The sequence below is a fragment of the Conger conger genome, chromosome 19, assembly GCF_963514075.1.
Source record: "Conger conger chromosome 19, fConCon1.1, whole genome shotgun sequence".
Taxonomy (NCBI): Eukaryota; Metazoa; Chordata; class Actinopteri; order Anguilliformes; family Congridae; genus Conger; species Conger conger.
The window spans coordinates 11,434,273-11,457,771 of NC_083778.1; the positions used below are offsets into that span (position 1 = coordinate 11,434,273).

Here is a 23,499-nt window from a genome sequence, read left to right on the forward strand (position 1 = left end):
ACAGGGCGCAGTACCATGGCAACAGAGAGCGCCATGGCGACCATGGACTTTTCCCTTGTGATGGAGAAAGCTTCACTGTACCCCAGTCTGCCAATCAGACAGAGCGCTTGGCAGTGAACTTTGACCTTTGAAGCCCTGCTTGCTCACATAGGCGGTCATCTCTACAACCCGTTTACTTTTACTTCATGAGGACTTTTTGTAGCGGCAGTCCTGGAGGGCCACAGTGTCTACTGTAATTGTGGTTTCCTTTCAATCAGCGGCCATTTAAGAACAAGGCCCTGAGAACAAGGTGTGTGGAGGCTTCAGCCAATGAAAGACCTAAATTCATCACTCCTACTGAAACTGGAAACTGGCATAGAGCTGCATAGAGTTCATCTGTGTAGGTTATATGGGGTCAGTTTAGTCCATTGATCATATTCAGTCAGGAAATGAAATATGAAATCTGCTCATAAGTTCCTATTAGGATTTTTCAAAGAAAAATTGAAAGAGGAGGAATTGAATTTCCTGGACTGACTGCATTAAAATGGAAATGACCCCCCCGATCCTGGTTAATGTGATGCTGAAAGTAATGTGTGCCCATTCACTTCCTGCTTGTGTCCGATTGGTGAGTTCACAGTTCTTTTGACCAATCCTATAAGCACAGATCCAGCTTCCATTTCTCCCTTCATCCCTTAAGGGTGTGAGGTCACAAATATGTGATTAGAATGTTCTTAACTAAACCTTCTAATGCTGATGTAACAATCGCTACTGGTAACTATAGCAATGCGGTTCTGGAACACCGACTGAGAAACAATTCCAAATAACCCCACTCTTCAAAGTGTATCTACCGCTGAGGTGTGTTAACTACACGGCTCAGACCAGCTTGCTGCAGATTTCCATTGTGATCTTTTCCTTTTTGGAAATGTGTGAGCGGCCGTCGCCTCCCGCTGGGTCTGTTGGCGTCGGGTAGCTGTGTGAGGCGTTGTTAATGACAGATCTCAGAGCCTTGTTCCTGCACGCTGTCTGGCTGCCTGCGATCGTCCTAGTGAGCTTGTTTACCGTGCCTGTGAATTACCTGCTGATGTAAAAAAGTGAGAGGGAGCCGCAGGTTACCGAGGGAGGATTTCGGCGGGGTTGACGGGAGGAGGGATTATGGGTAATCGCAGCGGGCAGCCAAGATTCCAGCTGCCAACGGCGGGTAATTATCACCGTGTCTGACGGGGCTGGGGTCGGGTTCGTGTCCGAACGCGGCGGTTGGAGGAGTTGGAAAGGGCGGTGAGTGGGGAACCTTGAGTGTCCGTGAGGGGGGTGATTGTTGAATTTGCACGGTCGCCGACGGAGACCGGGGTTGCGGGTCTCAGCGGACGTGGCGGGGGTGGGTGGGACCTGTTCGCGGAGAGGCCGGCCAATGACATCGTGCCAGGCTGTGACGGAGCAGCCAGGCGCTTCTGACGCTTTCGCTTTGGGCCGTCACAGATTGGAGGAGCTTAGCGGCGGACGGCAGGCGGAGATCAGGCCTAACAGGGGGGGGCGGCGATAATCCCTTCAGGTACAGAGCACTTCGGCGGAATTAGCCCGAATTAGCGCTAAGGCGCAGTGTTTCCTGTTTGGCCCGCTAACCTCCCCGCGCACCCGGTTCGGACATCAACACTGTCCGTGTGTGAGCCTCAGCGCAGGGCTAAGCCGCTAACGCTAACACGCCGCATTGGCTAACACACGTTCGCTTCTCTCACGGGCACGAGGCCTCACTAGCGCGCCGCGGCGGCTAACGCGCGTCAGCTCTTCTCTCACGGGCGCGGGGCCTCGCTAATGCGCCGCGGCGGCTAACGCGCGTCAGCTCTTCTCTCACGGGCGCGGGGCCCCGTGGCACCTGCAGCCGCGAGTCCCTCCTCGCGCAGAGAAGTTAAACAAAGCCGCGTCCGGGCAAAGTGCCTTTGGCGTTCCCGGCGAGCGGATGAATAATGGAGCGTGCCGCGGGCTCCCTCTCGGAGCGGAGCGCGTCGGCCCCGCGAGACCGTCACTGGCGGCGTGTTTTATCGCGTCGCGACGGGGAGACGGGCGTCCGGGGAGCGGAGCGCGGCTTTTTCGGGAGGGACGCTCGTAAATATCGCCGGCGAGCGAGGGCCGGGGCGAGCGCGAGCCGAGCTGTTTGTCCTCTGTGTACTTTCACTCAACACCCCCCCTCCCCTCCCCTCCAATCTCCCCCGGACGGCTCCTTCAGAGGAGTTTTTGTCTCTGTCTGTCGGTCGCTCCAGAGGGCGGTGAAACGGAGCGGGGGAAAGGGAGGTGAACTTGTTTTTCGCGCTTCGGATCGTCGCGCGTCCCGCTCACGCTGCCTGCCGACGGTTTTCAAATTGCCTCTGCTCTCAGATCTAATCGCAGACTCCCGAATGGAATATCTGTGATTTGTGAGGTCACAAACACGCGATGAGAATGTTCTTCACTGAACATTCTAAGTCAGTCTTCTCGAACTCAGTTGATTACAATTACCAGTGGTGATGGTCATCGGGATTAGAATGTTCCTCGCTGAACATTCTAATGCTGATGTCACAATCACGACTGCTAACCATAATCAACTGAGTTCTAGAAGACCGACTTAGAATGTCCTACCCTTCGCATCGCATCCTGATAATCTATTAGCCTGATTAATACCCTGTTATTGTGACTCATGCTGGTTCATATCCTGTTAAACTGACGTTCACCGTGACGTGACGTCACGGCACAATTGAGCTCTCATTAGCGCGGCTACATCCCCCGTGTTGGGTTCACTCCTACAGCGCGGCCTTTTCATTGTTCCCTTTGTGCAGGTCTCCAGAAGCGCACAGACGAGGTGGCAGGCGAGCACGGCGGCGGCATTAAGTTGATAATGGCGCGGAAAGAAAGGATGGGGGCCCCCGGCATTATGTCGATCTGGGTTAAAAACCCATCAGCTCCGCTCAGATCAGGGCAGTGAGTGGGCAGTGAGTGCTTTTAACGCGCAGCACTTAGCGGTGTTTAAGGTTGACTTTACGGGCCGCGTGATGAAGCGTCCTGGTCTCGCACGCCTCACGTGGCCCCCCCCGGTTACTCATCCGCTCCCAGAGGCTCGGGGGCCCGGCGGGGCCCGTTGTTACGCGGGGCCGCGAGCCCGGCCTCGTTTTTTCCGGCGCGTTCTCCCGGGCGCCGGGGCGAGGACACGGGGTGAGGACACACGGGGTGATATACGCCCGTCCCTCCCTCCCTCCCTCCCCCACGCTTTTCTCTCCGGCGACGGATCGCCTTCGGATATTTCAATCCGTCACACAGAGGGCGGGTGTCACCTTCGCACCGCCCAGCGTTTTATCATCTCCCCGAGGGAGTGTCAGCTCCCGCCAGCCAGCCCTGCGCACACACACGCGCCCAAGACCGTCCTTCCCTCTAAGACACCGGGGCAGGCGGCAGCTTTTACAACTATAGAGAACAATTAGCCACAAATTAGCGGACTAGCTAGCTTAGCAATGTAGCTACAGGTAGTTTTGATGAGAAAATATATGAAATAAAAACTTACTGTCAAGAAGTGTGAACACATCATGTCTGGCTGGCTGAGCTGAACCCGCTGGCTGACCTGCTGTTTGCAGTCTTGGAGGCGGCAGCCTTTCAGTTGTGAAACGTACAGGGTGACATTAGCTCAGGAGGTAAGAGCGGTTGTCAAGCAGTCAGGAAGGCTGGCAGGTCGATCCCCCGCCCTCGCTCGAAGTCACCTAACCCCCAATTGCCCCCTGACGAGCTGATTGGTACCATGAACGGCTGCCTAGGGAGTCAGAGCGTGTGAGTGAGTGTGTGTGTGTGTGTGTGTGTGTGTGTGTGTGTGTGTGTGTGTGTGTGTGTGTGTGTGTGTGTGTGTGTGTGTGTGTGTGTGTGTGAATGTGAGTGTGTGTATGTGTGTGTGAATGTGAGTGTGTGTATGTGTATGTGTGTGTGTGTGTATGTGTATGTATGTGTATGTGTGTGTGTGTGTATGTGTATGTGTGTGTGTGTGTGAATGGGTCAGTTGTTAAGCCCTGTGGATGAAAGCGCAATAGAAACACAGTCCCTTCACCGTTTAGCACAGTGGCGGTATTCTGTACCTACAGGACACCACTCACCCCTCTTCCCCAGCTGAGCCCACCCCCCCCCCCCCCCTCGCTGCCAGTCGAACCCGCCAACGTTTCCCCCGCCAGCGCCTCCGTAAGGGCGTCTCCGCACCCCCCCCCCCGCCGACACGCCGGGCGACTCGCGCTAACGTCTCCCGCTCGGTCTCTCGCTCCCGATTGGTGGCGCTGGCCGCCTGTCCTCCGCGCCGTTAGCGAATGGAGAGCTGCCATCGGGCGCGCTCAGCCCTGCGCCGCGTCACCCCGGGAGCTGCTCCCGTCCCCGGTCCGCCGGCTTTATGTGTGTCTCTGGCCGGCGTTTCGCTCCGGTTTGTTTGGCCTCACCCAGCTGGCTGCTCCCCCTCTGTCACATTTCATACGCACGGCTGTGCGGATGGCGAGCTTGCTTTCCTCCCCGGATGTACGAGAGAGCCGTCTGTCGCTCTCCTTTATGCAGCGTCGTATCTCTGACTGTAACCAACAGTGCTGTCGCCTTCCAAAACACGCACCGCCGACTGTGCCGCCCGGCAATAACATTATTAGAATCGTGAAGATGGCAGTCGGGTTGTTGTGCAGACGTTGGGATGGGATTTAATTCGCCTGAGGAAGACTACCCTCAAGTCCTGCTTGGTATGTAATGCCAATAGCGGTTATGGAGGATTTCAGTTAAAGGTTTTCCAGGATCAGTGCTCGGGAAACTATTACTGCAGTACTGCTGTTCTGTTTTGTCCTGTGCAGTAGAAGGTTTATCACAGCTTATCTGCGTGATTAGAGATGTTCTGCAGTACGACATAAATCCATCTGCTGAGGTCTGTTTTTGATCAGGAATGTCGCCTGGTCCTCTGCAGTTTAACGCTCCCAAAAGCGATCGAATGCTTCCGAAACGCCGGCGCCCAATCGGGAGTCTCGGAAAGGATCGCTGCACCTGCTGATTTCGCTAATTAGTTCCCTCCCCTCCGGTTGAAGGTGAGTTAATTGGTGAAATCGGCGGGTGCGGTGACAGGTTGGAGTGAGAGCCTGTGTACCCTCGGCCCTCCGGAGCACACGACTGGGCACCACTACTTTAAAACCTGCGGAGTCTTAACCCTTTCAGTCCCAACAGTGCCGTATGGCACTTTCCTCTTATACCGGATGTCAAACTCCAGTCCTGGAGGGCCGCAGTGTACGCTGGTATTTGTGGTTTCCCTTCAATCAGCAGCCAATTAAGTCCTTGAGAACAAGGTGTGTGGACTCTTTAGCCAATGAAAGACTTGGAAATTAATCTCTCGTGCTGACGCACACCAAAAACCAGCAGACACTGCGGCCCTCCAGGACTGGAGTTTGACACCTGTGACTTACACCTTTTCAACCAATCAAACTGACTGCCCCTATTAAAACCATAACTTAATTTTCTCACCCAAAGCCAATGCCCCTTGGGATTTTGGTGGAGCCCCTTCACATTTGGCTTGGGAGTGAGAGGGTTAAATATGCTGTATCAGTATTGTGATGTTAACTGTTCCTGCCTCTCATCTTCACTGTCTGTGCTGATACGACACACAGTGCAGTCCGTAAGTGTTTGGACAGCGACATTTTTTAGGTTGTTTTCAGCTTTATTTTGAGGGTTTTTATACCCATATTGGGTGAATCGTGTCGGAATTACAACCCATTTTATACACAGCCCCCCAGTCTGCAATTTAACCGCCCAATGAATGTTTTATTTCAACTGTTTATTTGCTGGAGCGCAGGGCGGAAAAAAACAACAAAAAAACTGTCTGAATGCTTACAGACTGCACTGTGTGGTGTATCAGTATTGCGATGTTAACTGTTTCTTCTTCTCATCTGTGATGCCTTAGTGTTTTGGAACCTATTAAATACTTTAATGAGTTCCAAAATGCACTCTTAGGTTAAAACTACATTTCCCAGCATGCAGGCTGTTCTGACCGGGCTCCTCCCCTTCCTGTTCCCCTGCAGCTGTGTGGCTGCGGCCTGCTGGGAGTGGGGATCTGGCTGTCGGTGTCCCAGGGCAGCTTCGCCACCTTCTCGCCCTCCTTCCCCTCGCTCTCCGCCGCCAACCTGGTCATCGCCGTGGGCGCCATCGTCATGGTGACGGGCTTCCTGGGCTGCCTCGGAGCCATCAAGGAGAACAAGTGCCTGCTGCTGAGCGTGAGTCCCCACCCCTACCCACAATGCCCCTCTCTGGAGCAGGCCTCCCCTTCCCACAATGCCCCTCTCTGGAGCGGGCCACCCCTACCCACAATGCCCCTCTCTGGAGCGGGCCACCCCTACCCACAATGCCCCTCTCTGGAGCGGGCCACCCCTACCCACAATGCCCCTCTCTGGAGCGGGCCACTCCTACCCACAATGCCCCTCTCTGGGGCGGGCCACCCCTACCCACAATGCCCCTCTCTGGACGGGCCACCCCTACCCACAATGCCCCTCTCTGGAGCGGGCCACTCCTACCCACAATGCCCCTCTCTGGAGCGGGCCACCCCTACCCACAATGCCCCTCTCTGGAGCGGGCCACCCCTACCCACAATGCCCCTCTCTGGAGCGGGCCACCCCTACCCACAATGCCCCTCTCTGGAGCGGGCCACCCATACCCACAATGCCTCTCTCTGGAGCGGGCCACCCCTACCCACAATGCCCCTCTCTGGAGCGGGCCACTCCTACCCATAATGCCTCTCTCCAGAGCGGGCCACCCCTTCCCACAATGCCCCTCTCTGGAGCGGGCCACTCCTACCCATAATGCCTCTCCAGAGCGGGCCACCCCTTCCCACAATGCCCCTCTCTGGAGGGGGCCACCCCTTCCCACCCCACAATGCCCCTCTTCAAAATGGGCCACTCCTTCCCACAGTGGCTCTCTCTGTCGGGGAAAAACGGGGTCCCATTTGCCCGTTTACCGGAAGCTTAAACAAGTCAAAGATGGGAAAACAGTGGGGCCTCGTACAATAGGCAGAGTGCTCTGGTACATTTAGGCTATCGATCTGAAGTCAGGCTGAGTGGTTTCCTGTGTTTTCGCAACACTCGGGGAGATTGGTAGTGCCGTCACGTACCACGGTAAGTAAAAGCGAGGTACTGGTCAGGGAAAGGTCGCCTCTGTTTTCAAACGTCCGCCTGAAAGTTTTGGCGCTTGTGAACCAGACCTGGGTCAAATACAATACATAATCGCTATGGATTCAAATACTTTTCTGTGCTCTGTTGATCTTTCCTGGTGCGATTGAGTCGACGGAAAATCATTTTTGAGAGTTTTTCTTTCAGGTTCCAATACGCCTGTCAAGTTCAGTAAAGCACAGAAAAGTATTTGAGTCCAAAATAATAACGTGACCCGGTCTTGTGTTGAACGTGCCTAGTGCATCGCTCTCCCCGCTCCACGTTCTCCAATCGGAACGGCGAGAGGTCGAGGGGCGGAGCCGACGGCCTCCCTTTGCAGAGGGAGGAGCCTGCGCCACAGCCCTCATTAATATGCGAAACGACGGCCAATCCCCTCGCTCCCTGGGCTGTACCGGCGAATGTAAACGACCTCACCACGGATGTGTCACAGACAGGCTTAAATTATGAATAACAACTGAACGGCACGTCGCCGTCTCGAACACGGGAGAACATTCAATTATTCAACATAAAGAATAAGCGAGCACTTCTAGCACGCCACGGCCGCGATAAGTTTTACTTTCCCCCTTCTCCGAGCATTAGATAATTGTCACAAAGTCATAAATAATGACGGTTCTTCGCGCGCTTCATTGTTCTCCGCAAACTTAAGGGCGACGTCCTCGGCAGGTTCCTCGCCGCAGAAAGCCGCGTTTAATGCCGGATAGAACGGGGCCGGCCGGACCATAAATCCTTCCCCCGGTTTCGCGGTTCGGTGCGTCGGCGAAGTTGAATTTCAACCAGGTAGCGATAAATCACCAACCACCCCAAGTTTTCTCCTTCTGAGCTTTGCCGCGGCTTCGGAATGAGGTAATGATGTTAGATATGCGATAACGGCTTTCGCCCGACAGCGTCAGAGTTATCGATGTTCGGAGATGATTTTTAATGAAAGTGCTGAGGGCTTCCGTCAAGACGCAAGCCTCAAGTGTTGCAAAATACAGGTAGAGAAAAAAAAATATATATATATTTTTTTAATATCGGCATTATGTATGGTGTTTGCCGGAATGTGAGATGCAACTGCATTATTCATTTTGGGCCGGGGTGCTTCTTTTGAGCCGTGGGTTGAAAACCATACATCTTGGAACAATTGGGGTTGAACCGGGTCCCCTGGGAGTTGTAGTTGTGAAGCGCCGGGCTGTCTCTGAAGTCCACTCATGAGCGAGGCTCTTCGCGTGAGAAAATTAGCATCCGGGGACTTCATTGGATGGTGCGACCCCGTGCAGCCGGTTTCCGACCAATCAGGGCTCACGATACTGGGTGCTGGCCCCAACAGGTCGGGCCACTCTGAGCAGCGGCGAAGCCTTCAAGCTGATTATCTGTCAACAAACGCAATTCTCAAAATGGTGGGCAAAACTTCCAAAATTGGCGGCCCTGAATAGCAATCCTCTGGCTCATGTATTTTCTGATGCTCCTGTTTATCTCTGGCAGAGTGCTATCGCATGGGAGGATAAAGCCCTAAATTAATACACCCATCAGGTATGGTGTTGTTGTGCACTGGCCCAGTCATATTTAAGGAGATAACACTCGTGTGTGGAGGTGATAAATTGAGGAAGGAAATGGAGCTGGCTTCCTGACATTTTCTCCTGCATTGGATGTGTGTGTGTGTGTCGGTGTTTGTGTGTGTGTCTGTGGGTGAGTGTGTATGTCTGTCTGTCTGTGTGTGTGTGTGTGTGTGTGTGTGGCTGTGTGCCAGTGTGTGTGTGCCTGATACATTTTATTTTTCAATGATCTCTCTTTTTGAGGGAGGAATTTAAGCTGGGTTTCTGACATGTTCTCATGCACTGTCTGGGTGTGTGTGTGTGTGTGTGTCTGTGTGTGTCTGTGTCTGTGTGTGTGTGTGTGTGTGTGTGTATGTGTGTGTGTGCGTGTGTGTGAGGGACTTCTCAGTAATTTTCAATATCTCTCTTTTTATTGGAATTGGAGCCGGTCTTCTATGTTTCCCTGTGTGTCGGTGTATCTGTGTCAGTGTGTGTGTGTGTGTGTGTGCGTGGGAGACTTTAATTCTCACTCTCTCTCTTTCCTTTCTTCCAGTTCTTCATAGTGCTCCTGATCATTCTCCTGGTTGAGCTGATCCTGCTCATTTTGTTCTTCGTCTACACAGAAAAGGTGAGTCGCCTCCACAACGGCGCACAAAACTTTCATTTTATTTCTCCCGCTCCAGACAACACCGCGGCCCTCTGCACAACTCGAATCGAATTTATTCCGCCAATGTTTTTATTTGCGCAGTTCGCAAAACATTCGTCATAATAGCCTGCACAGCAGACTCTGGGCTAAACCCCCCCCTGCGACTGTGGCAAGGAACAGCTCCCCGGAAAGGAGTCGACACAACAGGGAACCTGTTCTCTTTTGGTCATCTCTCCTACGCAGTCAGCCAGGGTATTTTCATCCGTCTGAATCCGTTTCCAGTCAACAATCGGTTCAGAATGAAGTGGTTTGCTATCGAGCTGTGCTGTCTCACGCAGGGTTTTGTTTGTAGCCTCTGACACCTGCTTCCACTTATGAAGATCCTGATTAAGGACCGTGATTACTTCAGCGGTGGGATCGGATGGAGCGCTGGGCTGACACAAAGACCCGCACCTGCGGTAGCCCTTTTCCTTTTCCGATACGGTTTAACACCCCTGCTGGAGAGTCAGGAAGGGGTGTGGGGCTGGCTCAGTGCCAGGATCACTCACACACACACACACACACACTCTCTCACTCTCACACACACACTCACACACACACATACACACACACACACTCACTCACACATACACACAGACACTCACACACACACATACACACACACACACTCACTCACACATACACACACACACTCTCACACACACACACACATACACACACACAAACTCTTTCTCACACACACACACGCACACACACACACACACACTCTCACTCTCACACACACACTCACACACTCACTCACACATATACACACTCACACATACACACAGACACTCACACACACACACACACACATACACACACACACACACACTCACACATACACACAGACACTCACACACACACACACACACATACACACACACACACACACTCACACATACACACAGACACTCACACACACACACACACACACATACACACACACAAACTCTTTCTCACACACACACACACGCACACACACACACACACGCACAGACACTCACACACTCACACACGTACACACACACACACACACACACGCACACACTTACTCACACATATACACACATACACCCACACAAACTCTTTCTCACACACACACTCACACACACACACACACACACACACACACACACACACACACACACTCAGAGGCATTGGTGTGTGGTCCGGTCACTCTTTAGTGTGCATGTCAGCGGTCTCTTTCAGTCTTGCTCTCTCAGAGGTTAAGTACTCTCTCCGCTGACACGGCCGTAAGGTCAAAGGTCGGTCAGTTGGCTTGTGGGTAATTAGCGCGAGCCTCTGTCGTGCCCCCCGCTGCATTCCCAGAGGTCAGCCGGCTTTAGAGCGGGGTTTCCCATGACCCCTCAGGTCCGCTGTTACCGGGCGGGGCGATGCATGGAACCGGGCGGCACGTTGACTTACGGTGGCGCACAAAGCCGGCGGGATTAGCGGCGGGCGTGAGAATCCGGGCAGAAAGTGCCGTTAATCGCACAGCGCCTGTCACAGGAAGGACAGCGGCTATGCTAATGCCAGCGATAAACTGCCCGTCAGCTTGTTTTTATTGGCCGGTTTTCTCTGTATTCTTTTATTCTGTGAGACACAGCAAGAGATGTTCAGTTCTCCCCCCCCCCCCCCCCCCAAATCCCTCAACCAAATCTCTCTCCCTACCCCTCCCCTCCTTTCTGTCTCACGGTCCTTCGTTCTCTCTCTCTCTCTCTCTCTCTCTCTCTCTACCTCTCTCTCTCTTTCTTCAGCTCTGAGGTGATCAATCATCCGTTTTTTTTTCACTCCAGAAAGATAAAGTAATTCATTTAGCGCACAGACCTCTTAGAGATTTGTATCTCCCTTGTCACTTAAGCGCAGCCCTGCCGCGGTAAATACGCCCGCCGCCCCTTATCTGGAGATATGATTCACTCGCCGCCCGTGAATCTCCCCTGGTGGCGGGGTTTAAACCGGCCGGAGCCGCGGGGACCGGGCGCGCAGCCCGATCGATGGGCGAGGCGCTCCGGGAGAGAGGAGGCAGGACCGAGGTCGACCGCAAGCCGACCGCAAACACGCCCCGCTCCCTCAAACTCCTCCACCGCCCTCCTCCCTCTGCAGAGGGCGCCGCCCGTCCACCTCGTGTCGAACGTGCGATAAAACGACAGCCGCGTCCGTTGGGTTCAAAATGGCCGCCTCAAACCCCCCCCCGTCTTCTTTGCCCTGTTCTTCCTACACCGCCCGTGCTTGTGTCAGTGCTTTGCGCATCACTCCGGGTGAGACCGCGTGCTGAGTGCCGGTTCGTGGGTGTGCTGTAAGTGCTTGTCGCCGGCTGCTTTATCACCGCCTGTTACAGCCAAAAACATCCAGAGTAATAACAAGGTACGGAGACACAAAGTCGGCTGCCAATGAATTACAACTTATTACACAAACACAAAGAAAAATTAATATATATATGCAGCACAGCTGGCAGGGGGAGACCAGAGAGGCAGAACCAGCCTCTACGAGATCTCATAGACTCTACTCTCGGCTGAAAGACAGGGGACAGGCAAACAGCGCATGACACCCAGGTAAAATGGCCGCCGCTTCCTCTCCGGGGCACAGTGAAGAGGAGATGGGGCGTTGTGTATCAGAGAGTGCGGAGGGAGAGTGAAGCCCCTCTCCTTGTGCGTTAATGAGAGTGTGCGCCGTGCTGGGTTCCTCTGACGTGGGCGAGAGGGAGGACGTGCGCTCTCTCCCTCTTTTGATCTCGCCATCACGCGGCGCTCCTTTAACCAGAGCTTTTCAGAAAAGCCGCGCATTAGCAGCCCGTTTAGAGGAGGCTGGGAGCAGCGCCTGGCGTCGGGCCGAGTGGAAGCGTCGCCGCGGTAACGCGCGGGCGTGTCCCGGCGCAGGACGTTCCGCGTGCGTCTCTCGGCAACCGCGGATTAGGCCAGCCCCTCCCCTTCCTCCTGGCGCCACGGCGACGGGCCATCTGACCGGCCAGATGGTGGGACCGGCGCGGGGATTACAGGATCCGACTCGGACCGCCGTGACCTCATTCCGCCGAAACGCGGCTGGAAGGGGCGACGGTGGGGGGGCCCGCAAAGAGGATCACGGACGGGAACTGGCAACCCCGGCTCCTGCCGGCTCTGTAGACCGGCCAGCCGCCGTCCTGCAGACCCAACCTGACCCGCTCTGGCTGTCCTCCAGACTCGCCCTCGCACGAAACAATAACACATTACAAATCATTATCTTAAGTGACTCAAAGAAGTAAGTGTAATTTAATACCGCGCAGATGCATTCAAGTAGGTTATTAAAAGTATCGTGGAGGATGCCTTGCGTAGGTGTATGAAATATAAAACACTTGAATAAGACTGTCTGCCTGCCAGTAGTCTCATTGGGAGTCTGGAAGGAGAGTGCCTTTTTGTGGTCTGCTGTCAGGCCTGCTATTGGGCTATAATAGCCGGACTCTCACGGTCAGGTTTCTGTCGACTCCGTGTTCGTAGCGCTTCACAATAAGGTGCGTGAATTGCCGTGAACTAATGTAGTTGTTAACTTGCTCCTGAGAAATTTGTGCAGCCTTGCTTATATGTTTGCACGTCATTAATTCACGTCAACAACTATGTTCCTGAATGCCGATTCATATTGGTTTTATCAAAACACTGAGTGTATTTGTTAATGGAAAGCTAATTATTTACCCAAGTTTATCCAGTTGTTTGTTAACATAGCCATACATATTCCTATAACTATTACAGGAGTAATACATAAGCAAATTAAATTAATGTATTTGTGCATCAATGAATTGATGTTAACAACTGTGTTAGTTCCAGCTGATTCATGTACCCGTATTGTGGAATAGGAGCCCACAGGCAGCACCGTGGCCCCCTGGGTAATTGTCAGTCGGTGGAAGGGCGGTCAGTCACGCAGGTCCAGGTGACTGTGTAGAGGGGGCAGGGCGTGACGGGCTCAGAGAGGCATGGGTAGTTCGTATCAGCCAGAAATTCACCAGTCCGAGTGTGAAAGACAGGAGCTGGGAGACTGGTAAAGGGAGCTTTATCTCACCCACAGCATACATTATTCCCACTGAAGTACATCAAACGCCCCAAAACCGCGCGTGCTCGTCCCGGCCCAGAACAGACGAAAAGGCGCTCTTATCGGCGCGAAACGGAGCCTCGTCCCGGTGCGCCCTCCGTGTTGTGCGCTCTCCGTGTTGTGTGCTCCGTGTTGTGTGCTCCGTGTTGTGTGCTCCGTGTTGCGCTCTCCGTGTTGCGCTCTCCGTGTTGCGCTCTCCGTGTTGTGCGCGCTCCGTGTTGTGCGCTCTCCGTGTTGTGTGCTCCATGTTGTGTGCTCCGTGTTGTGTGCTCTCGGTGTTGTGCGCTCTCCGTGTTGTGTGCTCCGTGTTGTGTGCTCCGTGTTGTGCGCTCTCAGTGTTGTGTGCTCCATGTTGTGTGCTCCGTGTTGTGTGCTCCGTGTTGTGCGCTCTCCGTGTTGTGCGCTCTCCGTGTTGTGCGCTCTCCGTGTTGTGCGCTCTCCGTGTTGTGCGCTCTCCGTGTTGTGTGCTCCGTGTTGTGCGCTCTCCGTGTTGTGCGCTCTCCGTGTTGTGGGCTCTCCGTGTTGTGCGCTCCGTGTTGTGTGCTCCGTGTTGTGCGCTCTCCGTGTTGTGCGCTCTCCGTGTTGTGCGCTCTCAGTGTTGTGTGCTCCATGTTGTGTGCTCCGTGTTGTGTGCTCCGTGTTGTGCGCTCTCCGTGTTGTGCGCTCTCCGTGTTGTGCGCTCTCAGTGTTGTGCGCTCTCCGTGTTGTGCGCTCTCCGTGTTGTGCGCTCTCCGTGTTGTGCGCTCTCCGTGTTGTGCGCTCCGTGTTGTGTGCTCCGTGTTGTGTGCTCCGTGTTGTGTGCCGGGGAGCAGCTTGTTTTCCGGGCTCTTCCGCCGCCAATTAGCGAACGCGCCTGAGTGGGAACGCCAAACTTCCCGGAGGGGGAACCCGGAATGAGACGAGGTCGGAATGTCAGGGCATGTCGACACACGGGGGGGTTTGCCGGGTTATTTATTTATTTGTTTGTCGAGTGATTTTTTTTTTTAATTGCCTTCAATTAGACAGGGGGTAGTGGCCTTTTCCAAAATCACCAAACACCCACATATACACCCTGATATAGGTCACTGCAGGGGTTCACAAATTTTGTGTATGCTGGTTTTTGTTTTCGCCAAGCTCTTTCTCAGTTAAGGTTGTTGAACGTACTCTTCCCTAGGTTAAATTAAACATCGCAGGAGGTTTTGATCATTATCTTGTCTTGATATTCTTCATTACAGTTCATTTTAGTGGCCAGGTGTCTCACACTTTCAACAATTAGGAGCATATTGCTTCACCACATAATTAGATCATTTAAAAAAAAATGTAATTTTGTACCTCTCCATGTAATTGTTTGCAATTTAGCAAATGACTGTGAATTATGGGACTTCATTCTCCGTGGCATGCTTAGGTTTGACTGAAGTTGTACATGATCCCTCAAAACATGAAAAGCCTAGATAAGAGAAATTACCATCTTTTTAATATTCTGGGATTGCAGTGGTGGTGGGATTGAGAAAACCAGCATGCCCAGAGTTCCCCCGGGACCGAGTTTGAGTTTGTGAGCTGATGGGTTAGGGGATGGAAGTCACTGCACACAGGTCCCAGGGGATGCTGCTGTCCTGCAGCTTTGCCTTAGGGACCAGGAAAGGGGGGTCCTGGTGTCTTTTGGGTACCAGGGGTTGGCCTCTTTCTCTTGTTTTAACTGGAAGATCAGAAAGTGGAGCAGCCTGTACCGTAGTATCTGATTGGATAATAAGCACGGATAAGTAGGCGTACGGGCGTTCCTAATAAAGCGCTCGCTGAGCGTAGATGTGCCTTTTAACCGATGTTCTCGTAAGCTTCCCAGATTAATTCGCGTAAGCGCGTACGTTGAGGCTTAGGCAACACGCGTACCTGACGCAGGGCCGCTAGCGCTGCGGCTAGCTGCAGTAGCCGGCCCGTGACCCTGCGGTGTGAGGTTAATGCCCTCCTGAGTGCAGGATGCGCTGGGTTCAGTGGCAGATGGCCTTGAGGAGACAGTGTTTACCGTAGCGCTGGCAGGCCCCGGGGCGAAAGCTGTGATAAACAGCGGGAACTCGAGACGCAGTGTAAACGGGCCCCCCCCCTTCTCCCGGCCTGTGCTGGAAGATAGAGTGGCCTGGCTCCAGACCCAGCTCGTCCTCGGCTGAACAATTAAACATCGAACCCCGCATTTTTTCACCTTCGCCGCAGACAGTCCCGGCCGGTACCGCGCGCTAACTCGTCAATGTGAGTTTGTGAGGGGAAAGCGCTACGCTAGCCGTCGGCGAAGTCAAACTCCGGGAAGAATGATGACTGAAGCCGGGGTAGTTCTGCTGCGCTGACTGGAAGCGTGGAGCTCACGGAGTGGCTGGAGCTCCTGTCGCTCACCTTTCGGCCCGACCAATCAGAAGGCGGAAGTGTGTGTCAGTCAAGTAGTAACCCAACCAGGCTCTGTCTAGACTGGGTTGTTAGCTGTCAATCGATTGGTAAAAAGATTTGCCGGGCATTTATACACTCAGTGATCACTTTATTAGGTAGACCTGTACACCAGCTTAATAATGCAAATATTTAATCAGCCAATCATGTGGCGGCAACTAAATGCATGAAAGCATGCAGACGTGTTCAAGAGTTTCAGCTGTTTTTCAGACCAAATGTCAGAAATGTGATCTAAGTGACTAAACTGCTGATGTGCATTTCAACAGCGGTATGCTGAAGAGCATCTCTGAACACACAACCCATCAAACCTCTAAGTGGATAGGCTACAGCAACAGAAGACTTAAAAGCTCTAAAAATGAAGTCTAATGAATACCTAATAAAGTGCTCAGTGAGTGTATAGTGCTTGTATGCAACGCCCTTTAAAATTGATGCCTCAGATGCCTTTAAACTCGTTGGGAGCAATTTGATTTGATTGAGTGACGCCTGATTCGAGTCGGGTTAATATTTGACTGACACCTAAATTCAAGCCTATTGATTGGCCGGATCGAAGCGTGAGTGACAGGAACTCTGCCCACTCAATGTCTCCGACCAGCAGACACGCGTACTTTCATTCCACTCCTGCGAGGTAGGGAGTAAAGACTCTTTCTGTTCCTCCGCTACGTGCATACCATCAAAGGGTCCCCCCCCCCCCATCCCATCCCATCCATAGGTTTATGTACCGCGTTACCACAAGGAAATCAAACGGTTCTTTATATTGTCTTTTTTCACTGCCGGAGAGTACCTTAACCGCCAGCAACTGTTTTAATGGTCCCATATGGGCCTCTAAACCCGTTCCCAGCGCAGTTAGAGTTACGAACGGCCGGCCCGGTTGACATAATTTTACATCTTTTATATGCTTTTATCTCACCCCAGGTAGTGCAGTGGCAATCGCTCGCAGGTAAAAAGCCTCTCTGTGACTGCGGATTAATCCCGGCCGGGAGCGGGGCCGCTTAATCTGCGGGGATTAGCCCTGCGGGAGAGCCTATCGGCCGGCTCCGTGCCGCTTCACACCTGCCAATCCAATTTCCTCCCGGGGAATGGCCCTGTCGAGAGCCGGGTTAGGTTTTTAACCGGCGCCGTCCGCCTAGCCGCGGAGAGCGGCTTCAGCGAGGGGAGGGCAGTGTTTTTACGGTTCCTGCGCGTACCTACCGGGCGAGGTTTAGCACCCGGGGACCAGGGAAGACGTTCCCTCTGCAGCTCGCAAACTCCAGCGGTTGCCGGAGATATTGCAGTTTATGAAGCCTCCGGTGCCAAAAAGCCATGTCCAATCAAAACTATGAATTTAGCCCTGGTAAAATTATACTATTTTGGACTGTATTTTCTTCATTCTGAGCTAATGACTCTCCAGGGGCCGATTTGTATTTCCTTCTGAGCTGCACAGAAGATATCAGATTTTTTTCCCACTCCTATTAAATCAGGTGCCTGCTCTGGTGCCAAAAAGCTTCGTAGTCCAAAATGGCCGCCTCCGTGAACTGGCGTCTCGAGCCATTGAGCCAGCCCCCATAGGAATCCATGGGGCGGGTTGGCAGAAGCTGGCTCCAGCTCTGATGCATCTCCATGTCGTGAACAGAAGCCGGGGCCCCTCCCGTTGAGGAACATTCTCCCGGACGGGCCTTGATTACAGCTGAAATGACTCTAAATCAGCGCTCAGACTGGGTTCTGCTCCATTACTCCCCGGCCCAAACCGCCGTCCCGACCGCTCGATAACGGGCACGCCGCCCACCGTCGAAGCGTCCGATTGGCTGTTGCTCGTCGGTAATCACCCCGCGCCGTTTTGGGGGGGGGCCGGGGCCCCTGAAACAGATGATGGAATTATAAGTGGCGCACGCCCGATTACAGATGAGACGCGATAACCCGCGGAGTCATTTCACCGCTTGGTTTGCCCAGAAACGGGAAGGAAAAAAAAAGAAGAAGAAAAAAAAAAGCTATCTTTAATTAAAGCGTCCTCAGGGCTTCTGTGATAGAATCTCTTAATTTTTTCCCATCTCTTTAATTTAATTGGATTCTGTTATATTACCCTATTAGCCTGGAGAGAGGGTGATCCTTCTGCCAGTGATAGTGAAGAGACTACGCGTATCGCACATATTAACCCCCTGGTTTGAGCCTGCTAATCTGCTAATCTTCTCCTATTCACTGCTGCGTAATTAAGACATTATTATTAAGACGGTGGCGATATTGGCTCAGGAGGTAAGAACAGTCGTCTGGTAGTCGGACGGTTAACCGTTGGAACAGCAGGTTTTTTGGAATGTTTTTCTCAGAATTCTACTCCCGTGTTCTAGAACTGAGGAGTAGTGATTGTTGCATCAGCATTAGAATGATTGGTTGAGAAAATTCTAATCACATACTTGTAATCTCACACCTTAACAGACTCACTCTTATGCAGATTGACAATTTAAGATCTGTTACACGCTGTACATACTGTGGAACCTGACAGCTGATTGGCTAAATAAGCAATTTGGGTTTACCCTTGATCAAGGGCAGCAACGTCTCTGGGACTGGAGTCCGCAGTTATCTGAGTTACCAGTCGAGTTCCAGCTCCACTTCTCAAACAGCTACACTGTCAGGTTGATTGAATTTTAATCACATTTATTTGACGAACCCACATACAATTCAGCACAAATGAAGACATGATGAGGTATTAGGATAACGTCAATCATCGCTGCCGTATATATCGTGAATTTAATAACGCCGGGAAGTAACGATCCGAGCCGAACGGCTCTTCATCAAACACTGACCTCTGACCTCTGACCTCTGACCCCTGACCCTGACCCGTCTCCCTCCTCTCCCCCTCCAGGTGAGCGAGAACGCGCAGAAGGACCTGAAGGATGGGCTGGCGCTGTACAACACGGACAACAACGTGGGGCTGAAGAACGCCTGGAACATCATCCAGGCCGAGGTGAAGCCCCCGGGAACGCCGGCGTCCACCGGGGGGCGCCGCCGAGCGCTAACGACACAATCCAAAACCGCGGAATCTGAGTCGGGGAGAAGTCGCACATCCGTAGTCTAGAAATACCGTCCGCCACCTAGTTACTTTTACCCTTTCAGTCCCGAGAGTGCCGTTTGAGAGGAGATAGTTGGCGCATCCCTATTGTTAGGACCCAGCCTCTCTCAGTGGAATCAAAGTCAGGACAATGCAGGAACTCACCCAAGTTCTTTACCAGAGAACAGTTAAAGTTTATTGAATGCCCCCCAGGTCCAGCGGGAAGATCACTGAAACAAATCAAGTGTGCAGCCTTCAACACACCGGTCAAGTGGCCTTGCTTGACTTGACACACACATCCATCTTATCCGTGGGGTCCTATCTCTTTCTGTTGTTCATCAACATCACACGCGTAAACCCTGCCTAATCTGGAACCGCCTTTTGTCGCTCAGTTACTTCAAAAAGGGATTCGATTCGCGCGTCGTCGCTGTCAACAAGAGAGAAAAGGGATAGAGAGAAAAACCGTCAGCTCTTCCCCCCTCCCTCCATCCCGCCGTCCGAGCGCCCCTCTTTCCCCACAGCCGATTAGCGGACGTCTCGATCGGTAAAACGCCGCGCCGGAACAGTTAGAGAGACTCCGCCGGTCCCCGCAAACCAGGGCAGGGGCGCCCTGTCCCGGCCAATCAGTGTCGGGGAGCGGTTGGGCGGTTGTGACTGCCACCGCCGTGCTTACCCCGCGCTGTCGCATTCAGGCGCGTCCGGGCTAAGTGGCTCTGGCAGTGATGCAGTGTCTGCTCTCTCTGCGGTGCGCGGGGCATTGTGGGTAGTGATGCGGGCGTCTCTGTGTCTGCAGTGGAAGTGCTGCGGGGTGACGGGCTACACGGACTGGCACGAGGCCCTCAAGGAGAAGGTGGTGCCCGACCGCTGCTGCCAGGAGCACTACAAGGAGTGCGGACGCAACTCCACCAACATGTTCTGGACCCGGGTGAGTGTGTGCGTGTGTGTGTGTGTGTGTGTGCGTGCGTGCGTGTGTGTGGGTGAGAGAGTGAGTGTGTGTGTGTGTGCGTGTGTGTGTGAGTGTGTGAGAGAGAGAGAGAATGTGTGTGGGTGTATGAGTGTGTGTGTGAGAGAGTGTGTGTGTGTGTGTGTGTGTGAGAGAGAGAGAGAGTGAGTGTGTGTGTGAGAGAGAGAGAGAGAGAGAATGTGTGTGTGTGTGAGTGTGTGAGAAAGAGTGCGTGTGTGTGTGTGTGTGTGTGTGTGAGAGAGAGAGAGAGAGAGAGAGAGAGAGTGTGTATGTGAGAGTGTTTCTGTTAGTGAGTGTTAGTGTTAGTCACTGTGCGTGTGGATTTCTGTGTGTGTGGGTGTGTGTGTGAGAGAGAGAGTGTGTATGTGTGAGTGTGTGAGAGAGAGAGAGAATGTGTGTGTGAGTGTGTGAGAAAGAGTGCGCGTGTGTGTGTGTGTGTGTGTGTGAGAGAGAGAGAGAGAGAGAGAGAGAGTGTGTATGTGAGAGTGTTTCTGTTAGTGAGTGTTAGTGTTAGTCACTGTGCGTGTGGATTTCTGTGTGTGTGGGTGTGTGTGTGAGAGAGAGTGTGTGTCTGTTAGTGTGCGTGTGGATTTCCGTGGGTTTATGTATGTGTGTGTGTGTGTGTGTGTGTGTGTGTGTGTGGATGTGTGTGTGAGAGAGAGTGTGTGTCTGTTAATGAGTGTTAGTGCCTGTGTGCGTGTGGATTTCCGTGGGTTTATGCATGTGTGTGTGTGTGTGTGTGTGTGTGTGTGTGTGTGTCTGGGTGTGGGGACAGGAAAAGAGCATGTTTGTGTATACTGGCTGAGCACTTTCATATATTTTGTGAGTGTGTACAATGTCCCCATAAGCCCAGTAACTCATGACTGGAAGGTGTGTTAAAGCTTCACTCAGTAACGACACCGAAAGAGGGTAGAAGCAGCAGATTTATCCCGCTGCGGCACAGATTTGTTAAAAAAGCTGCAAAGTCAGACCAGCTCACGAGGGATTCACAGATTAAAGTCTTTAGTGCAACAAGGGGTGGGGGAGGGAATGTCACAGGAGTGAGATCACAGGGGAGCTGTGCAATGCATGCTGGGAGCTCCTTCCTCCTCAGCAGATGAATGAATTTCGCGTAGTTCCCCCGGATCCCTCTTCCCCAAGAACAGGACCAGCTGCGCCCGTAATTAGCTTATCTACGAGCGCTTGTCGAACAGACACTCTTAATAACAGCCTGCAGCTGCTTACCCATCCTCTTCGCCGCTAATTAACATCCTGCGGCCGCCCGATTAAACCATTAATATCTCACGCGTTGTCGCAGGTTAATTGCGAATATTACACCCGAATGACTCAACCCGGTTGTGCTGCTGAGATGAGTTCTGACCTGCGGTTCGCGGCTCGATTCCCTGAAACAGTGGTGTTCTGATTCAACTGGAGTGGGGCAGCCTGTGGCCTAGTGCAGGGTTTCTCAACTCCAGTCCTCGGGGACCCACTTTCCAGAAGGTTTTTGTTGTAACGACGAACTTACACACCTGATTTAACTAATCAAGGGCTTTTTTGGTGGTGTGATTGGTCATTAAATCAGGTGTGTGAGTTCCTGGTTACAACAAAAACTTTCTGGAAAATGTGTTCCGAGGACTGGAAACATTGGCCTAGTGGGACTTGGAAGGTTGGTGGTTCAAGCCCCAGTGTAGCCACGATAAGATCTGCACAGCTGTTGGGTCCTTGGGCAAGGCCCTTAACCCCACATTGCTCCAGGGGGGATTGTTCCCTGCTTAGTCTAATCAACAGTAAGTTGCTTTGGAGAAAACGTGTCAGCTAAATATCTGTAATGTAATGTAAATAGAAGAAGTGAAACTCCCAATTAGTTCATCAGTTGAATCGGGCCTGTTAGAACTAGGCTAACACACACAGGCCCTTTCAGGGCAACCCCTGCCCAAAATGCTGCCCCGCCCCGCTGCCCCGCCCTGCTCTCTGCCTGCCCCCCTTCACTGAGGGCCTCCTCTCTCCTCCAGGGCTGCTACGAGAAGGTGGAGGAGTGGCTGGACGATAACAAGCACCTCCTGGGCACCATCGGCATGTGCATACTGGTAGTGCAGGTAAAAGCTCCACACTTATCACACCTTTTGCCGGTAATGATAGAGGGGTCAGAACGGTGTGAATATATGTGTTCTGGATGTCATTTTATTGTGTTGGACCCCCGGGAAGAATAGCCACTGCATCTGCAGCAGTGAACAGGGATTCAGATAACAAATAGACATGTGCTGCCATGTGTTTCTTCCACCCATGAACTGATTTCACTCATTAGCCTTGCCTCCTGGCTGGATAATTGTGCTAATTAGAACAGAATGCTGGGGAGGACTTTCTGAACCTGGATTTCATACCTCTGGGTAACAGAAGGCTGCTGGCTCCACAAATGACAGGAGGGAGAAGTAACAACATGTAGCACAAACAATGATTACTGCCATGTTCACTTATGAATGTTTGTGTGCTAACCAACAGGACAGCTGCAACAGCTTTTTAGTGAAGATATATACCGCTTGTACTGAACGTAACGGGCTGTGTCTTGTACTTTTGTTACGTTTTTGTATATACCGGGCTGCCCAACCCTGTTCCTGGAGATCTACTGTCCTGTAGGTTTCCACTCCGACCCTAACAGAGCACACCTCATTCAACAGCTAGAGCAGGGCTGTCCCCCCTGTTCCTGGAGATCTACCATCCTGTAGGTTTTCACTCCAACCCTAACAAAGCACACCTCGTTCAACAGTGAGATATCTAGCTATGCCAAATCAGGGTTGAAATGAAAACCTACACTATGGTCGATCTCCAGGAACAGGGAAGGGCAGTGCTGGTCAGGACATATTCTCGATTAGACGGCACTCAGCATACAGGTGCAGGGAGCAGGGGGTGTTTAAAAGGTGAGACAGACTCCTGAACTTCGGGACGGGACTCCCGTTCCCATAGAGACGGGGCAGGTGAACAGACTTCCCAGGCACTCGTCTTGACTGACAGAGAGGGCTTGAAAAGTTGATGCCGGCTGTCGATAAAGAAGCCAGGGCTTCTGACGACTCTTCCCTCTACGACAGCGGGATCATCGCAGAGGGCTTAGCGGGGAAGATCAACAGACTTAACAAATGGCGGGAACTTTAAAGGCGTACAGAATTACCCAGACGCGCTCCTTCGGAATGAAAGCGTTCCCTCCGTGCTTCATCCGCCTCAGAAAGTGTGCGAGTAAAAAAATAATAATAAAAAAAATAAAAAAAAATAAAAAAACACACACACACTTTTTCCCTTTTTACCATCCTTGCGAGGACGCCCGGCTCCCTCTGAAAGCGCAGGAAGTCAGCAACTTCGCGGGAGTTTTGCGGGGGCCGCGCGCGGCTCAAAGCCGCGTCGCGCTCAGCCCTGCCTCTTTGACGGGGAGGCTCGCCGCCGGTCTGACGGCGGAAGATAATGGCGCGGGGATGAGCCTCCGCGACTCTGTTTGATGTGCGCGCACTCCGCGTTTCCTGGGGATTGGGTAATGGAAACTTCAAAAGGACGGCGCCTTGTTTCCGGGGCTTTTTTTTTGGGGGGCCGCATCTGGGTTTTACCTCATTGACATAATGCCTTCATACATCAGGTATTATTCCATCAAAAGATAGAAGGCGGGCTCGGAAAAAAGCCGGGGAAGTTTGGAGGAGCCAATTTGCCGGGAGGGAAGCGAGGACGTGCCGCGT

General features: G+C 52.7%; 1 protein-coding gene across 3 annotated transcripts in view; it reads left to right on the forward strand.

Moving 5' to 3' along the window:
• Positions 1 to 23,499, forward strand: part of LOC133119003 (tetraspanin-9) — a 165,331-nt gene that overhangs the window by 139,991 nt on the left and 1,841 nt on the right. For all 3 annotated transcript variants that reach the window (XM_061229354.1, XM_061229352.1, XM_061229353.1), the window contains 5 exons: positions 6,018 to 6,209; positions 9,222 to 9,296; positions 18,655 to 18,756; positions 19,634 to 19,765; positions 21,796 to 21,879. In XM_061229354.1, the coding sequence (XP_061085338.1) occupies positions 6,018 to 6,209; positions 9,222 to 9,296; positions 18,655 to 18,756; positions 19,634 to 19,765; positions 21,796 to 21,879 (585 nt within the window). The remainder of the gene's footprint in view (positions 1 to 6,017; positions 6,210 to 9,221; positions 9,297 to 18,654; positions 18,757 to 19,633; positions 19,766 to 21,795; positions 21,880 to 23,499) is intronic.